Source organism: Typopeltis vanoorti, chromosome 12, assembly GCF_054136105.1.
Source record: "Typopeltis vanoorti isolate ZY-2024b chromosome 12, IOZ_Tvanoo_1.0, whole genome shotgun sequence".
Lineage (NCBI taxonomy): Eukaryota > Metazoa > Arthropoda > Arachnida > Uropygi > Thelyphonidae > Typopeltis > Typopeltis vanoorti.
In genome coordinates, this window is record NC_143560.1 from 114,625,122 (window position 1) to 114,643,785 (window position 18,664).

Consider the following 18,664-nt stretch of genomic DNA (forward strand, 5'->3'; position numbering starts at 1 on the left):
CTAAAGTTCTAAAATCTCTTAATGTTGTAGTATCATTTCTTCCTGTCAGGAAGATATCTGCCTTCATTTCTTCACCTAAAAACAAGCTTTCTCCACTCAACTTTCCAGGTGTCTGTCAGATCCATGCTCCTGTGGTTTGTCTTACTTTGGACAGTCTGGCAGATCTGCAGCCATCTGCCATGATGAATATAAATCTTAAATCTAGTACCATGAACTGGAATACTGACCTAACAAAACATGCTATCTAGACTAAAAATTTAATTTTTTGGAAGAAAATTGAGTGATTGGGCACAAGAATGGGGATACAAATTCAATGTTGCAAATTTAAGGTTTTAAAATTTGGGAAATAAAGATGGGATGCAGAATTTATGCTTGGTGAAGATATATTGTCGGAGGTGGAGAAAATACAAGATCTTGGGGTGACAGTGGATAAGGATCTGAAATTTAGGGGACACATTGCCAAAATTGTGAAGACAACACAAAGACTTCTGGGAATGATGCAGAGGACATTGACTTGTAGAAGTAGGAAGATTCTTGTTCCATTGTATAAGGCTTTGATTAGGCCACACATGGACTACTGTGGCCAGATTTGGTTACCTGGTTTTCAAAAGGATGAAGAGATGTTGGAAAGGATCCAGAGGCAACTGGCTAAGGTAGTTTCTGACCTCTGAATAGGAGGAAGAGGGGAGATATGATAGAGACCTACAAGTTAGTAAGGGGTTGTTATAGGATCAGTGTTGGAGAGGTTCTACAGAAAACAGTGAGAGATCAGGGGAGAACCAGAGGTCATCCCTGGAAACTGTATAAAGAGGGTGTGAGCAGGGGAGTGAGAAGCAGGTTTTTTGCATGCAGAGTTGTGAATGATTGGAATGCCTTCCTGAGAGTGGTGTCTGCAGAGAATTTGAGTGTGTTTATAGTGGGGGTATGATTAGCTGTGTGTATGATAAAAGGACCTCCTAGATGACTCTTTGACTCCATGGAGTCTTGGGTGATAATAATAATAATAATAATAAAACGAAATTTCACATGTAAGTAGAGTCCTTATAGAATGCTTATTTATAAGAGAGTCGTGAGACCTTTTCACACCAACCAAACTTAAACAGATCTGATTGTATTTGGTTATCTCCCTTTATGGGAAATATTATTACATAATTTTTATGCAAATTCCTGAATATTATATTATTGTAATTTTTTATGAATAATTGGAAATTTTACTGACCTTTTGATATTCTATTAACACTATAGTGGAATTTTTAAAAATTATTCTTTAATTGTAATTTTATCTTCTGTTCCATTATCAATGTATTGAGAATGACTGTGAAATCTATAGGCAAAAAGTTTGCAGCTAATAAAATAATTTCACATAAGTTCAAGTTTCTACATTTAATTTTTCTAAGTATATGTTAACTTAGATACCTATATTAAGGCAGCTATCTGATCACATCGTCATGAGGATGTGATTGAGATTTGAGTGTCTAATCTTCCCTCACTTGGCAAGAGTGACCATGAAGTGATCACCTAGGTTGTGTCCAGTCGTATGAGAATTTGCTAATCTTCTGAAAAAACTCTGCTGTCATGCCTTAACAACATCAAGCAAACTCTGTAATAAACTCATCTTCCTTCACCATCAAACCGTAATCAGTTGGTCCACTATTCCTTGATTATAACTACCCTTTTGCACCTGTAAAAATTCCTACAGAAGAAATTATGATTCACATTGAATGTGGGATGCCCAGCTTACCTATTCATATTGCCAACAGTATCAAACTGCATGTTGCTGTACTAATTCAAGCCAAACCGCCAAAAATTAACCTCTCTTTTAAAGAATATGAAGCAGTATTGTAAATCAAGATGAATAATAAAATAGTAATTGATGATGATGATGATAATCAGCCTGTATTTTCACCCACTTCAGAATGAAGGCTTCTCCCATTGTGGGAGAATCGGATCTATTTCTTCTCCCATGGTGACCCAGTCCAGCTTAGGGGAATGTATATATACTAGTATGAATGTACATGTGAGGGTGAAAGACAATCGAATAACCATGCCCTAGGCAGGATTCGAACCTGCAGCCTCGTGGCTGGAGAGTGGATGTGCTAACTACTCGCCAACCAAGCTGGAAAAATAATAATTACTAATTCTGATAAGGGAATTGCAACAATAGTTTTAAACAGTTACACGTTAAAACTTGCTTTTTTTTACTTAAAAGATTGTTCAACCTACCTTCCCTTAAACTATGACTCTACCAATACACACATCAGATCACTTTGCAGACTCCTTGAAAACAGTCACCTCCTGGCCTGTTGAAGTTACTAATAAATTAAAACCATATAATTTTACATCCTCTTGAATATATATGGACTACTTAAAATTCATAAACAGAATGTGCCATTATGCCCAATTGTAGATACTATTTATTCACTCACATACAAATTAGTCAAATATTTAGAAAATGCTTCCCCAATATACTGGCAACACTTCTCATATATGAAAAACTCAGCCCACTTTAAAGCCAAATAGAAAACCTCACACTTCAACACACTCTCATTATAGTCAGTTTAGATTTCTCCTTTCTGTTCACCAGCATCTCACTTAAAAACATTTTAGATTTTATTCAAACCGAATTTTCTTCTGATATTTCAGCCCTATTTAAGTTCACTATGAACTCTGGCTATTTTGTTTGGCTGTGCAACAAATATAAATAAATAATAAATAAATAGAGACTTTTCCTTGAATCTACTTTTGCCTTAAGAAACTACCCTAACCTCAACAAATGTGGTTGCACAAAACTGCCCATAATTTGGGAAGCTCTCAGTTCTCCATACTTCAGCCCAGCTGCCTACAATGTCCAATTTAGCCCATTAGGGGACTGTTTATGACTTTAGGCCTACTCTCCATTGATAAGCTTCACCTTCATTTAGTGTAGTGACTGTGTGCACATACCTTAATTATATTTTGTTCCCTGATAATGGCAGCTGGATTTTGCCAAAATATTGGAAGTATTAATTAAATTTATTTTAGTTAATATATTAATCTGTGTTATAATTTCCTCAGAAAATACAGTTTTAATGCTTGAAAGCAATAACAGAAGAGATTTTGGTCTGCTCAAGTCTAGTGTCTGGCTGAAGGAAGTATTTATGGAGACTGTTTTGCCAACTTTTCAGTTGTTATTTCATATTCTGTTATGCATCCAAATTGCTTTCATGAGTAAAGTTTAATATTAACTCATGAAGGGATAAAAAGGAATCAAATTCACTATGATTATGGCATCTATATGCCATAGCTGTAATTTTTTAATAATCACCTATTTTATCTTGAACTTGAACTTGAAAAATGGATATAAAGTTTCCTTGCAAGGTGATGACTGTCTTTTTGATTTATCTAAATATAAAGATAAAAAGATGACTATCTTTTTATCTTTATATTTAATTTACCCAACCATGATATTTTATTTAAAATAAGCAAGTGAGATTTGCTTTCTCTTGAGTAAGATTTATTCTTTCTTTTGGGCAAAATTTTTGCTTTCTTTTCAGCAGTTTATTCATTAGTAAGCTATTATAATTATATTATATATCAGAGCCTCTGTAGCTCAGTCAGTATAGACAAAGCCCTGTGGTTGGAAAGACCTGGGTTCAATTCTCATCACTGATGTAAGGAACTTTTATCTGGTCTCTTTAGACTACAGGTGAGTTAGCTGGTCTCATATGGTGTTAGGTTTTTTTTTTTTTTTTTTCCACTCAGAAACTCAGGTTTTTCATCCCCCAGAACAGGCAAACCAGCCCCGTCAACACATATGGATTACAGTCATGAATACGTCCCAGCCATATGCCGGTCCTGAGACCGGATAAAATTGGAGGGGGAGGGGGAAGCAGTGGTGAACTACCCTGTAAAAATCTCACCAGGAATGCTTTGTGGGCAATGCCTACAAAATTACCTATGGTCGAAAACGATTGAAAGGGAAAATCAGGATATTTGTATTATGTGTCATTCTAAAAGCAGAAGCTGGCTTTTAGTTACAATTTGTGCAGCTGTTTAACTGCTTTGAAAAAAAATTGCATCTTCTGAATTTTAGTAATTTATCTACATACCACTTATAACCGTTTATGTTTTACTTGTGGTATGAGTACCTCACAGTGGAAAATGCTGATTTATATATTAAAATATATACACTGACAAGTAGATATAGAAGATTATTATCCCTCTTTATAAGACTTTGATACAGTCAGTGTTGACTGCAATATACAGGTTTCATTGCTGGGATTTCTTGAGGATGAAAAAAATAAGATCGGTGACATAGGAACAATGTTGCAGATAACAAGTCTGTGGAATGCTCCATTTGAGGAAAGATTAAAGATATATGGATTATAAAGTTTTGTTAAAAATTGGAAAACATGAGATGTGATAGAAATATATAGGTTATTAAGAGGATTTTATAAGACTGACCAGGAAATGAAAATTTCTTTAACAGCAGGTTGACATGGAAGAGATTTTTCATAGAATGGGAAAGGGGCGGAGAATCAAGAGGCTATCACTGGAAACTATAAAGGAGGGTGTGAGCAGAGGAGTGAGGAGAAAGTTCTTTGCCTTTGCATGGAGAGTGGAATGCATTGCCTGAGTGTGTTGTGAATGTAGACACATTGTATCACAGTTGTTGAATCATTGAATTAAGGCACGGTTGGATGATCATTGTGTGCAATAGTGTGTGTCTCCTGCCATGAGTGGGGATCAGATGTTAATAATAATAATAATAATAATAATCAGGTTTGGTTTTTCAACATTAGTCTCGATTTTTTGAAAGAAGAGTGGCAAATAAGTGGAATGAATTATCAGGGACATTAGAAAGTGATTTGTGAGTGAATGAGTGTAAGGAGAATTGTGATAAGTTTTATGTGATTAACAGTTAGTACAAGCATCCTGCAAGACATCTTCAGACCCTATGGTAATTCTCATTTAATATAATAATAACATATCAAATGCCAGTAAAGTCACTTAACTATGGTAATTTATCTGGGCAATAAAGACAAATCGGCCCTTCAGAACACACGCAATTTACAGACAAAAAATACTAGTGGTGGTGGTTGTGGGCAGTAGATGGCATTGATGTAGGGGTGATTGGTAGTATAAGTTCTGTGTAGTAGTGGAGACGGAGAGTTGTACATATAGGTGTCCTCCGATGAGTCTTTGGACTCCTTGGAGGTGTCATGAATAATAATAATAATAATAATAATAATAAAAATGTTACTTATCACAAATAAGTAAATTAATAAATTAAAAAGTACATTGACATGTAGGAATAAGGAGGAGGTGGTGGTGTCTATATATAAGGCATTGGTCAGCCAAACACATGGACTATTCTGCTCAGATTTGATCACCTACTTTTTATCGTGATGTGGAAACACCAGAAAGGATCCAAAGACAAATAAAATGATATCTGGATTCTAGAGTGTTGGTTATGAAGAGCATTTGAGAGAATGTGAATTACTTAGGGTGATAGATAGGAGGAAAGAGGAAATGTGATAGAGACTTTCAAGTTAGTTAAGGGATTCTACAGAAGGTATAATAAAAAGAGTGGAAGTTAAGATGAGAAGAACAAGAGACCATCCCTGGAAGTGATATAAAGATGTGGCAAAGAAAGGTGAGTGAGTGGAATGCATTGTTGTGAATTGTGAATGCATGGAGTATGGATAATTTTAAAGTTCAATATGATAGACATGTTTCTGATTGAGTGGGTCTCCTCTGATGAGACTATTGATTCCAAGGAGGTTAATGTAATAATAACAATAATAGCACTACCTGTGATAGTTGATAGGCTTAACTGCAATAAATTGAAAGACAAAATGGAAAAAAAAATCTATAAACATTTTCTTTTATCACATCAGTGCTGAATTGCTTCAATTTGTCTTTTCCCTCTTTTCATCTTTCTTTTCCAAATTTAAGAGGCAAGTCAGAAGAAGCTGTTTGAAGGAAGGCACAGGGAAAAAAAGGAAGATGAAGTATTTTGGTATTTCAAGTAGAGCATTTTGTGTATGCATACAGTTTCTACCTTTAAGTTAGTTTCACTCAGTTAGGACTTTATATGATTTATGCAGCTATTTTTGATGAGTTTTTGTCTGTTGTTTCTTGATGATGTCTTTGTTTCTACTATGGTGGTGCTAAAGGTAGGTTTACTAACACATTATCACCAAGCCTATCACCATTTGAAGACTACATTGCATATAGCATAACTGAGAATTTTGAATCATGCTACACTTGTGTAATGTATGCTGCCTGTGAATTAAAATTGTAGCTGTGAGAAATGGGAGCTTGCCTGTGTGCATGAAATGTAGTACGAGGAAAGTGCTTAGTAATTTAACTATCATCATCTCAGGCTTTAGTAGCAGCATAAGTTGTTAATTAGAAATGCATGAATGCTAGTATTGAGATATAACAGAGATGAGGAACAAGTAGAGTGAGGAGAATGTGTAAGAGTTGTAATTAGATTTGATCTTTGTGTGGCAGGATATTAAAACTATCATTGTTTCCTGCTACATTAGAAGAAATCTTTAGGAATGTTGGTGGCAGGGTTTTTTTTATCCCAGAAACTCAAGTTTTTCATCTCGCATACAGACAAACTGGTCAGGAGAACATGTATAATATACAGATAAAAAATACTAGTGGTTGTGGTGATGCTGCTGCTGTTGCCAGGCAGATGGCATACTATGTAGATGATAGTGGTGTTCTGTGAAGTTGGTGGTTAAGTGTTGGAGATGGGGAGTTGTGGAGTAGAGTGTCCTCCTTCATTGAGTCCGTAGACTCCTTGGAGGTGTCATATAATAATAATAATAATAATGATAATGTCTCATGGGAAACTGTGGAATTGACATGAATGGAATAAATCTTCCTAATTTACTTTTTTGCAGATGACATGGTTCTGTTAGCAAAAAATAAAGAAGCTCAGGAAATACTAAATGACATTGACTTGACATAGAAAGCAGCAAAAGAAAAGTTTAAAATTAACATAACTACAACAAAATTGATGACAAATTCTGATCAAATTGAACTAAAATTAGCAGATGCTTTTATTGAAATTATCAATTACTCTATTTACTTCAGACAATTAGTTTTAAAGAAGAACAGAAGAATCACACAACAAAACGTAGCATTTTGGTTATTAAAGATTATTTCTTGTTGATAATCTTATACATTATCAAGTTTACATTGTCATTCCTAAAAAATTAGAAAATAAAGATTATTTGTTAGTAGATATACTTGTAGGTTTAAAAAGAAAGCTATTTAATAGTGCATTATTCCAGTGTTTACCTATGGAAAGGGACATAGGCAACAACTAAAAAGACAGGAAGACAGATTGCATGTAGCCCAAAGAGCCTTGGAGAGAAGAATACTTCACATAACATACCAGAATTGTGAGGATACACAATGAATTCTGTCAATGATGCAGAGGGCACTCACTTGTAGAAGTAAGGAGATTCTTGTTCCATTGTATAAGGCTCTGATTAGGCCACACACTGACTACTGTGCACAGATTTTGTCACCTGGTTTCAAAAGGATGAAGAGATGTTGGAAAGGGTCCAGAGGTGACTGACTAAGGCAGTTTCTGATCTCTGGAATATTAAATATGAGGAAAGGTTGAGAAGATACAATTTATAGAGTCTAGTAGATAGGAGGAAGAGGGGCAATATGATAGAGACATACAACTTGGTAAGGGGTTGTTATAGGATTAATGTTGGAGAGGTTTTACAGAAAATGGTGGGAAATCAGGGGAGAACCAGACATTATTCCTGAAAGCTGTATAAGGAGGGTGCGAACAAGCAAGTGGGAAGGATTTTTGCATGAAGAGTTGTAAATTATTGGAATGCATTGCCTAAGAACATGGTGTCTGCATAGAATTCGAATGTATTTAAGGCTGGTATGATGAGCTGTGTGTATGACAAAGGGACCTCCTGCAATGAGTGACTCCATGGAGGTCTTGGGATAATAATAATAATATAAAGCAAAACAACAGAAGGAAAGGTCTCCAAAGAACAAGATGCAGGGATGATTTGCAAAGGTTGGATTGACATAAGATGGTGGATACTGGCTAAAGACAGAAAGAACTGGAAAGTTAAGGGGAAGACCTGTATCCAGCAGTGGATGGAAAGCAGCTAAAGAAGAAGAAATGTGGAAGGATATGTAGCCAGCTTGGTTGGCCGAGTGGTCAGCGTATCTGCTCTCCAGCCAAAAGGCTGTGGGTTCGAATCCTGCCGTGAGCATGGATGTTTGTAATTGTCTGTAAAAAATACTAGTAGATTGTTGGTGGTAGATGGCGTTGGTGTATATGATGAAGGTAGTTGCAGTTGTTGGAGATGGAGAGTTGTAGAGTAGGTGCCCTCCCTCGATGATTCTTTGGACTCCCTGGAGGTGTTATGTAATAATAATAATAATATTCTAATGGATGGTGAATTGTGTAGGTGAATGTTGGGAAAAAACAGGTTGTATGGAGAGAGGCAAGCATAGTGAGTTGATGAGGGAATGGGGCATGGAGACCTGGTGCAAGGAAGGCAAAATTGAATATAAAAATACATTTGAGGATAGAAGAATGTATGTATTTGAAGAGGTTGTCTTCTGACTGTATGAGAGTGTGTTAGGAGTGATCACAGAGAAAATGTGATCACTTTGATTCTATGGAGATTAGGATACAGTGTAAAAAAGATCCATTGGTGGTTAACCAATGCGGTATCTAGCCTATATAATTGTTCATACGGGACATATTGAGGCAATGTAGTCTTCAAAGTTTTAGAAATAGATGGAGGAGATGAAATATGATGGAAATATAAAAGGTTGACAAGATCTTACAGTATAGATACAAGTGAAATTTTGCTGTTCGTGACAGGCGCATGTGTGTGTGTGTGTGGGAGGAGGGGGGTAGAAGTGAAGAAGTGAATTCAGGGTAATTCCTGGAAGCTGAGTAATAGCAGGGTGATGTTAGGAATTATGTTAGGTCAACACTCTTTTCATGACGTATGGTGAGTGTGCAGAATGAGCCGCTTTGAGCAGTGTAAGTGCAGCATTTTTTCTAAATATATTCAAGGAACCTGATTTATAATAATAAATGTTTTGGTTTTATAATTTTTAAGTTTTACATGTGAATAAATCATTGAGCATCGAAGTAAATTTGGTTTAAACAAAAAATAAAAATATCTTTAATAAAAGAAAAGTTTGTCAGTGGATAAACATTATATATATGCATTACCAGGAACAAAAAAGAAAAGTAAAAAAAAAAAAAAAATCACTGAATTCTAAGTTTCAGGCCTCTGTAATGAAAGATTTTATATATATATATAGATACTTGGGTTTGAGATATTGCAAAGGACTTTGCAATATCACAATACTTTCTAACAATACTTGGTGAGTTCTTCCATCGACTCCGTTTTCTTCTAGAATTATAAGATTACAGCTTATGTCTTTCCATATTTAGATTGTATGCAGATTTGTTATCCCCTTTGTTTTTAATTCTGAATAAGTGTGCCACTGCCCGTATTTTATTTAGATAGATGAATAGGTGGAGTGGTAACTTGGAAAAAAATTAAAGAAACTAAAATAGGAATGAAGCTGCTATTTTTAAATGAAATTAGTATCTCATTGTTTCTTAAAATTTTATTTGCTTTTTTAAATTTCTTTTTAAGATATATATATTTGGAGCCTTTTACGACTCACGAGAAGATGTAAATTGTACCGTTGAATCAAAGCAACAAAATGGAATTCAGAAATTGAAAGATGCAGTTACACACTTGATTAATAGTACATGCGTGTCTTGTCAAGTAACATTACCAACTGGTAGGTAAGCATATTAAATACAATTTTTAATTTACATAAAGAAAAATGCCAAATTATGTCATAGAGAATGTTAAAAATGTCATTAAACACATTACACAGTTTATTAAAATATTTATTTTTATATTTACATCTTGAAATCACACTTAATTAGTGAACTTACAAAAATAGTTTTTGTAATGTTGTGTTATAATATTTTATTATTATCATCAGACCTCCATAGAGTGTCAAATGACTCATCACGGCAGGTCTATCTGTGACACACATAGCTCATCATATTGTGCATCAAATGTATTCATCATCTCTGCACTCACCACACTTTCAGGCAGTGTGCTATGATTGCCTATCACTCACCATGCAAAAAAACTTACTCCTCAATTGCCCTCTTTATATAGCTTCTAGGGATGGTCTCTTGTTTTTCCTGAGTCTCTCCCCATTCTGTGAGCAACCTCATCCACATGGTAATAACTCCTTAACCACATATATATGAGGTCTGTCTGGGAAATTCCTGAACTTTTGAATTATCATGCCAGCAAGCATAACATTGGGAAATACCCTAGCAAAAACTGCAATGTGATATTTTGCTTAGTTATTGTACTACGTCTGTTTGTGTCAACACACGTTTGGTGCATCTGGCAATTTTTTTTTTATTTTGTTTAAAATGAGCAATTTTCATGATCAATGAATATGTGTGAAGTTTTGCATCAAATTGGATCTTTCATGGAGACATTTGAAATGTTAGAAACAGCATTTGGGAATGAAGTTTTAGGCTAGACTCAAACATAGGAGTTGTGTAAACATTTCAAAGATGGCCGAACTTCGGTCGACAATGATCCCTATTCAGGATGATCATCAACGTCAAAAATTGATGAAAATGTTGCAAAAATTTATGAAGTCATTCATTCGAACTGTCATTTAACTGTTCGTGAGGTAGCTGAAGAAGTAAGCATCAATGCTTACTTCTTCAGCTGGATGCTTAAAAACTGTCTGTCATGAGATTCTTATGCAAAATTTAGCACACATTGCATTGCAGCCAAATTTATGCCTCACCTTTTGAACTGACGACAAAAACAAATTTGAGTTGATGTTAACCAAGAGCTTTTCATTTGAGCTTACAAGGATGCAAACTTTTTAAAAGTATCATTACTGGGGATGAGACATGGGTTTACAGCTATGACTGAAACAAAAGCTCAGTCATCACAGTGGGTGTCAAAAGGGTCACCACGACCCAAATAAAAAGTTCATTCAAATGTGAAAGTGATGATGACAGATTTTTTAGATTCTGTGAGCATTGTTCACCATGAATTTCTTTCGCAAGGCATGACAATGAACAAGGAATATTATCTTGAGGTAATGTCAATGTAATCATGAGGCTAGCAGAAAAAAAAAGGGGTCTGATGCTTGGGAAAAAAATGATGGATGCTTAATCATTATAATGCCCCCTCACACATATCATTACTAATCCATCAATTTTTGGCAAAACAAGAAACAGCAGTTGTTCCACAGCCTGTTTACTTACCCGACCTTGCTCAAGCAGATTTCTTTTTTAATTCCCCAAATTGAAATTTACATTGAAAGGCTGATGTTTTGAATTGACTCAATAAAGAAAAAATTGCTAGTGGAACTCTGCAGTATCCCAAAAGGAGCATTCCAGAAATGTTTCAAAGGATGGAAGAAACATTGGCAGCGGCGTATACAAAGTGGAGGAAAGTATTTCAAGGCATGAAGGCCAAATTATTTCTAAATTAGACAGGAAAAATTTTTTATTTAAAATGTTTGGGAATTTCATAGACAAGCATCATATGTCCTCAATCATATCCACCCTTCCTCTTTCTCCTCCTCCTATCCACAAGACCTTGCAAATTGTATTTCCTCAATCTTTTCATACTCCAGCTTCTTGACTAGAAGCAACCTTAGTCACTTATCACTAGAACACTTTTCAATATCCGTTCATCCATTTGAAAATTAGGTGAACATATCCATGCACAGTAAACCATAGGTGTCCAGATCAAATCCTTACCTAGTGGAACCATAATATCCTTATTATACACATTGATATCTTTCACATCATTGCCTTAATCTACTCTGCTGTCTTCACAGTTTTAGCAGTGTGTTCACAAAATTTCAGGTTCTTATCCTCCAACTCCTCTAAGACAACCCTACTAACTGTATAACCCGCATGTCATCTTTGCTTATCAATTACAACATTGAACTGGCAGTCCAATACACTCATCCATTCACTCACTCTATTCATAACTTCTATTCATAAAGAGCCATAACTTCTACTCTATTCCTCATAGTTCTTCCCAACTTCACATCTTCTTCAGTTATGTTAATGATATCGGTAAAGGTATCATTAACATAAAGTTAAACAGCAAAGATTCCAAAACATACCCTTGGGGACACCATTATGCGACTTTCCTACTCCGAAATATTGCTTTCTCCATACAAAATTTTCTAATACCTATCAGAAAGCCAGTTTTCAATCCATTGAATTAACTACTATTTAACTCTCTCTTTTCCAGTTTAATTACCAGTTAGCATGTGGCAATCTTTCATACAGTCATACCTTCACACAGGGCTGGCTGGTGGCATGTGCGAAGTGCGCAATATACCTAAAAGATGTCAAGAAATATGAGATAAGAGTTTAAACGAACAACGAATGGTTCATATAATTATGAATGTACGTCGTCTTCCGTTCGGGCCCCTTCAGATCTTCCCAGAACAAACAAATAAATTCTGAAATTGTATCCTAGACCCGATTATATCACTGTAATTTTTGATTAAAATTTACAAAAATATACCTAAAATAGTTCTTCTTTATTTTTTGATGTATCATAAATCAACTTATGATTAATTGTTGAGTTTCGTGTAAAAAAAATTTGTATAAGCAGGACTAATCCGTAGGTAACATTATACTGTAAAGCAGTTTTCATTTGTTTTTCATTTCCTGTTTGTTTTATTTACACTTTATTCAAACTTTTTTGGAAAGGCACCGAACATTAATCGCACACACAAGAAAAAGACTAGGTTGCCTTTACACGATCTAAATATACCATTGTGTATGCTTCTCACTCTTTCAATGCTTTTGTCACTTGGTTATAATAAGTTTTGGCTACTAAAGGTTGATACACAATGTATCGCTTCTTGTAATCAAGTCATCCCCACTTTCCTTCGGAATAGCCTGTTTCCACAAACGAGGCTCTGGCGATCATTGCCACTACAAACTTTCATCGCCCAGTGAAATACCACCACCTTGCTTATTCGAAATCTGAAGTGGCTGCAGTCATGTTTGATCACTAGAGCAAGGGTTATGGTTTCTTTTCCACCTCCCTTTCCCCACATGCAGTGAGAATGATGTCAGTTACATTATAGGGAGTCCAGACCCTTCCCCATTCAAGGGTGTAGTAGTAAAATGATTCTGCAGGCTGTTAGGGCACAGGACTGAACCAGTTAATAATGAATCTGGAGGCTTCCCAATAAACTACCATCAAATCCTGCTGCAAAGTTACTTTGCTAGTTCATGTAATTGCTGGGGGAACTGTCGAGGCTACATATGGGCAGGAGACTGGGATACCCCTCTGTGTGGGCAGTATGTTTGCAAGTGTGTCACCTTTTATGCATGCATATTTTCTTTTTATCTCTTACTCTCTACATATATAATATCATAACTCAAAGAATATTGCTTTACTGTGGATCAAAAAAATTCTCTCACAAAAGAATAGAAAATATACAAATAAACAAAAAGAAAATATACAAAAACTCCAGCAGCTCACTTTGCTTATACTGCAGCTTGCTGCAAATTCACCTCCTGTCCAATTTGCAGTTGAGCCTTCTGATCCCTTGCCAAGGCCATTGGGCACAACATTTTTCTACTGAGGTTTCCACCACTCTCACATCTGGATGGTACTGTAGTAACCTCTACTATTTTCTTCAAATTTTTATGCTGATGATGTGGACAAAATTCTCTCCCTCTACAAAGAACTGTTCTTCCATATCACCCTTCTGTCAGAGTCTTCCATAGTCTTCTGCAGAAAGAAATTAGAAGAATCCTGAATAATCTGAATATAAACAAGGCATCTGCTTCTGATGGTATCCCACCTATTGTATTTAAAACTTGGGCCCTACTTTTACAGATACTTTCATGGAGAGTGTGCTCTGCTGAATTAGCCACTATTATTCTTCTACTTTCTCCAAAATCATAAGAATAAAGGCTACTGCTAACCAACACTCTTTTCACAGTATAACCTGAATACAAACAAGGCATCTGCTTCTGATGGTATCCCACCTATTGTATTTAAAACTTGGGCCCTACTTTTACAGATACTTTCATGGAGAGCGCTCTGCTGAATTAGCCACTATTATTCTTCTACTTTCTCCAAAATCATAAGAATAAGGAGTACTGCTAACCAACACTCTTTTCACAGTCTAGTTTGAAATTCCCCGAACCAACTTCTCTGCCACTTCTTTCATTCCATCTACTTCTGTTCTTTGGAACAGCTTCCTCTACTCTGCCTTCTCCAAAGAATACAATTTTCAGTTACTCAAAAAAATGTAAACAGATTCCTTCATTCTTTTTGTTCTTTTGCTCACTCACAGCTGATATGCTATAGGTATTGTGATCTTTCATGTGTGGTCAGATATAAAAAAATATAAACAGATTACTAAAAAAATGATCTCCCACAATAGCAAACCCATGTTTTCTATCAAAGAGAAAGCTACTATTATTGTTAAATCTCCCTTATGAAGCTGAAAAATATTGCCTTCTATCCACTCCGTTGGAAGTTGGCCAAGCGTAAGATTCATATTGCACAAGGATATTAGAATTGTTGCTCTCTAGAAAATACACAATTATATATATTATTATCATCAAGTCCTACAGGCTTATTAACATCAAATTTCCTCATATACATCCTGTTCACTCATCATCAGTGCTTATTCCTCCCTTTCCACTGAACTCTCTAGTTCAGCATGATGTCACCTTCACAAGGATGAAAAATGCCTTTATGAATTACTCCTTTAATATTACAAGTATAACCTCAGTGGCTATCATTTTCCATTTTCATCAACCAATATCATCCTTCTGTGATCAGTTTTTCAATGTATTGAAAAAATTCTCTGGAATTTCTGTTCTTACCAAGCGAGTCATCTTTTATTGTCTGCATTTGGTACTCCTCATGCAGCTGATTATTACCATTTATCCTGTTCTACCTCCAGTGCCTTCTTCCAAATTGAATACCTCATCTCTTCATTCATCCATTTGTACCTACGTTATTTAATCTCCTGATCCGTGGAATACATTCAGTGATTGCCTCTACCAGATAGTTTCTGAATACTTCTCAAGCAGCATACCATTGATCTCCTTTCCATCCAGTTCATTATTCCATGATATAGATTGTCTCTCAGAAACTTGAAAAATTCATTCTATTTGCTCCAAGAAGCTCTTTATTTCAATCTATGCTATCATAATTAAAGTTCTTATAATGATCACTGTTTTGTTATATTTGCCAGGCTAACTGACCTACATATTCCCTTCTAACTGCCCTCCATTTCTACATCTATAGCAATACTCAGTAAAATATTCCATCCTGTTCACGTCTACCTCATTAGCAGAGGAATTATGCCCATCTAAGATGAAGTTGCATAAAACAAATACAGGCAGAGGTATTGAAGAAGAAGAAGAAACAGTGCAGTAATAAGTAAACTGATTTTCTGGAATTTTTGAGCAACAAATCATAGGCATTGTGCAGCAGAAGAAACACAACTTAAAAAGTTTTGGATTTTATGCTAGCATTAGAGGATCTGATTGTAACTGAGATATCATCCTTGCCCTCAGCTGGTGAGAGTGACCATGTAGTCTTGAAATGGAGGATGAATGGACATGCATAGAGTATCAAGGAGAAATGAATTTTTGTAGAATTAGAAGACTGGTGATTATAATAATCTTATAAATCAGTGTGGAGCAATTCCCTGCACGGAAGAATTGGAAGGGTGAACTATCACCAGTTTATGGGAGATAGTGGAGAAATAACTCTCATCAGCAATAGCAAGTTATTAGTGAAAAAGATAACACATTTTGGTATAAAGTGGGTGACTAATGAAAACAGGAACTGCAGTTGAAAAGAGGTTATTGAAAAGTATAAAGAGATGGATGGAGAGCTTTTGCATGAGAAATATAAGACTCAGCTCAGGAAAGTGACTAACCTAGTAAGGAAGATAAAACTGGAATATGAGGAGAGATTAGCCCTATGAACCAGGAAAATACTGAGGAATTATTTTGTTATATATCAGTATGAGGAAACATGATTTTAGAAGAATGATATTGTTAGATGAAAATGTGAGTCAAGTGATCAATGCAGATGACTTAGTGGAGTTGTTTAATGTTCAGTTTATAGTGCATTTCATCCTGCAAAAGTACATTTTATTACTGTAAAGATATGGAGGGTTCAATGCTTTAAAGGGCATGAGCAAAATCTGCTTCAACCAAGTACTCTGGAGTCAATAAGTCAGTAGGACTGGATGGGGTTTCATCACATTAAATTTAAGAGAATGTGGCAAAGAACTTGCAGCTCCAGTAACCTAGCTTTTCAATGAAAGAGTCTGGTTACAGGAAAGATGCCAAGGAGGGTAAGATAATGCCTTAAGATTTTAAAGAAATTACTGAGAGGTCCAAAACTGGACAGACGAAGGTAATGTTATCTGTGTTAGCATGGATTTATTGACTGATATTCTTGTTTCAGTAATGTGATTGCATTTTATAATAAAGTAACATGAGTGGTTGATGAGAGCAAAAGCATTTGATGGGATGTTATGTGATAAACTAATATGTAAATTGCAGCATACAGGTTTAAATATCAGGCTAATGAAAATTGGTTTAGAGATTGGTTTTCTGACAGGTATCGGAGTGTATAAGGGCATTCCATCCAAGAGATAGAAGAGGACAAGTGATGTTCTACAAGTCTCAGCACTGGGACTCCTACCATTTGTCCCTTACGTCAGTTGGCATTATCACTGGATTTTAGCAAGATATTCAGTTGTTTGCAGATGATATAAAGCAGGGAAGAGTTATTACTGTTGTGACCCTTCAGAAGGATTTGAATAAGCTCAACAGGTGAATGAATGAAAATCATTTTAATGCAACTAAATGTAAGGTCTTGAAATTTGGGATCCATGGATGGAAAGTTACATATTCTATTGATGGAATTATACTGGAGGAGGCAAGAGATCTTAGGTGATGTTTGATAGAAATTTGAAGTTCATTATTATTATTCTACAAATATCTGCATGGAGTTAATAGTTCTCATTGCAGGAGATCCATTATTAATACACTAGCCATTATTCACAAATACTTTTCATACCTCTCCTTAAACACATTCACTGAGGAAGCACTCACAACTACCTCTGTCACCCCATTCCACTCATTCACCAGCCTTCAAGAGATATTGTCCTAAAACCCTTTCTAACCACATTCCTACACAATTTCCATGGGTGACTCCTCATTCTCTCTCTCTCTCTCATTCCCTGCCATGTACTGCAAAAAGCAAAACTCTGTCAGCAAGTTTTTAAGCCTAGCAATCTATTCTCATAGGGAGCATTACATAGGCCTGCCACAATCTCTCTCACTTCTGTATCCTCACCACCATATCTTTATCCCTACATAATCTGATTGACCAGTTCTTCATGCAGTAGTCCAGATGTTGCCATATTAAAACCTTATAAATGGAAAAAATTAACTTTTCTATCCTTGCTTGTTAGTATGTTCTTCAACAACCATGTAATCTGATGTGCTGTTTTGGCTACCTTTACAATATGCCATTTAAATTTCACCTCCCTGTCCACAATCATTTCCAAGTCCTAGGCCTTATCAGTTTCCTGCAGTTGATTTCCATCAATATAGTACTCAGGCTTGTGATCTTTTCTTCTCTACTTGGCCACATTAAAGTGACAGCCATTTACCTTTCTACATACTGCTAATCTGTTTAAGTCATCATGCAGTATCTCTACATCACCTTCATTTACTATTGCTCTTTCTCATTTTGCAACATCAATAAACAACTAAATATTTTCCATCAAATCATCCTGGATCATTTCATGTGCAAATTAAACAACAGCAAACCATGCACAGAGCCCTATGGTGCACCACTGGTCACCTGCCTTCTCCTGGACTCAACTTCTCCATAAACCACTCTTTGGTATCTGTCCATCAGCCGTCCTCTAATCCTAATCAAGATTCATATCCATTCCCATTTGCTCCGACTTATGCATTGTTTTGTGTGAAATCCTGTAAAATGCCTTTGCAAAGCCCAGCAGTATAACTGTGAAGCCATTTGTCTTATCCGAATCATTGTCACTTTATTATAAAAAAGTAAAGCAAATTACTAAGTAATGACCTACCCTTCACAAAACCATGTTGACCTTTATCATAATTCCTATCTGCCCAGTCCTGAATTCTGTCTTTTACCAATTTCTCAAATACCTTAACCCCCACTCGGGAGATACTGATCAGCCTATAATTTGCTAAAGTTCTTTAGTGTATGTATTGCAAAGTTAGTGAAGGTAATCTCGATGATTGCATCAATAATGCAGGATGCTGACCAGCAGAGGTGGTTGATTCCACTACTTAAAGGCCTGATAAGAGTAAATTTAGTTTATTATGCTTAAATCTGCTTAATAGGATTAGAAAGGAACAAATTAACCTTGAAGAGCATAATGAGGCAGATAATATTGATCATATCAGGACTATACAATACTAGTTATAAGGAGAGAAATGCTTACTTATTTAATGTTCTCTTCCATCGGGCATGGGTTGAATTTTCCATGTTTCCACAACAACAACCTCCAGGAGGCTTGGTTT

The 18,664-nt window shown here is 35.7% G+C and overlaps 1 protein-coding gene across 4 annotated transcripts in view; it reads left to right on the forward strand.

Moving 5' to 3' along the window:
* LOC150101147 (uncharacterized) overlaps positions 1 to 18,664 on the forward strand; it is a 916,082-nt gene that overhangs the window by 300,928 nt on the left and 596,490 nt on the right. For all 4 annotated transcript variants that reach the window (XM_090401639.1, XM_090401642.1, XM_090401641.1 and 1 more), the window contains one exon: positions 9,663 to 9,813. In XM_090401639.1, the coding sequence (XP_090257765.1) occupies positions 9,663 to 9,813 (151 nt within the window). The remainder of the gene's footprint in view (positions 1 to 9,662; positions 9,814 to 18,664) is intronic.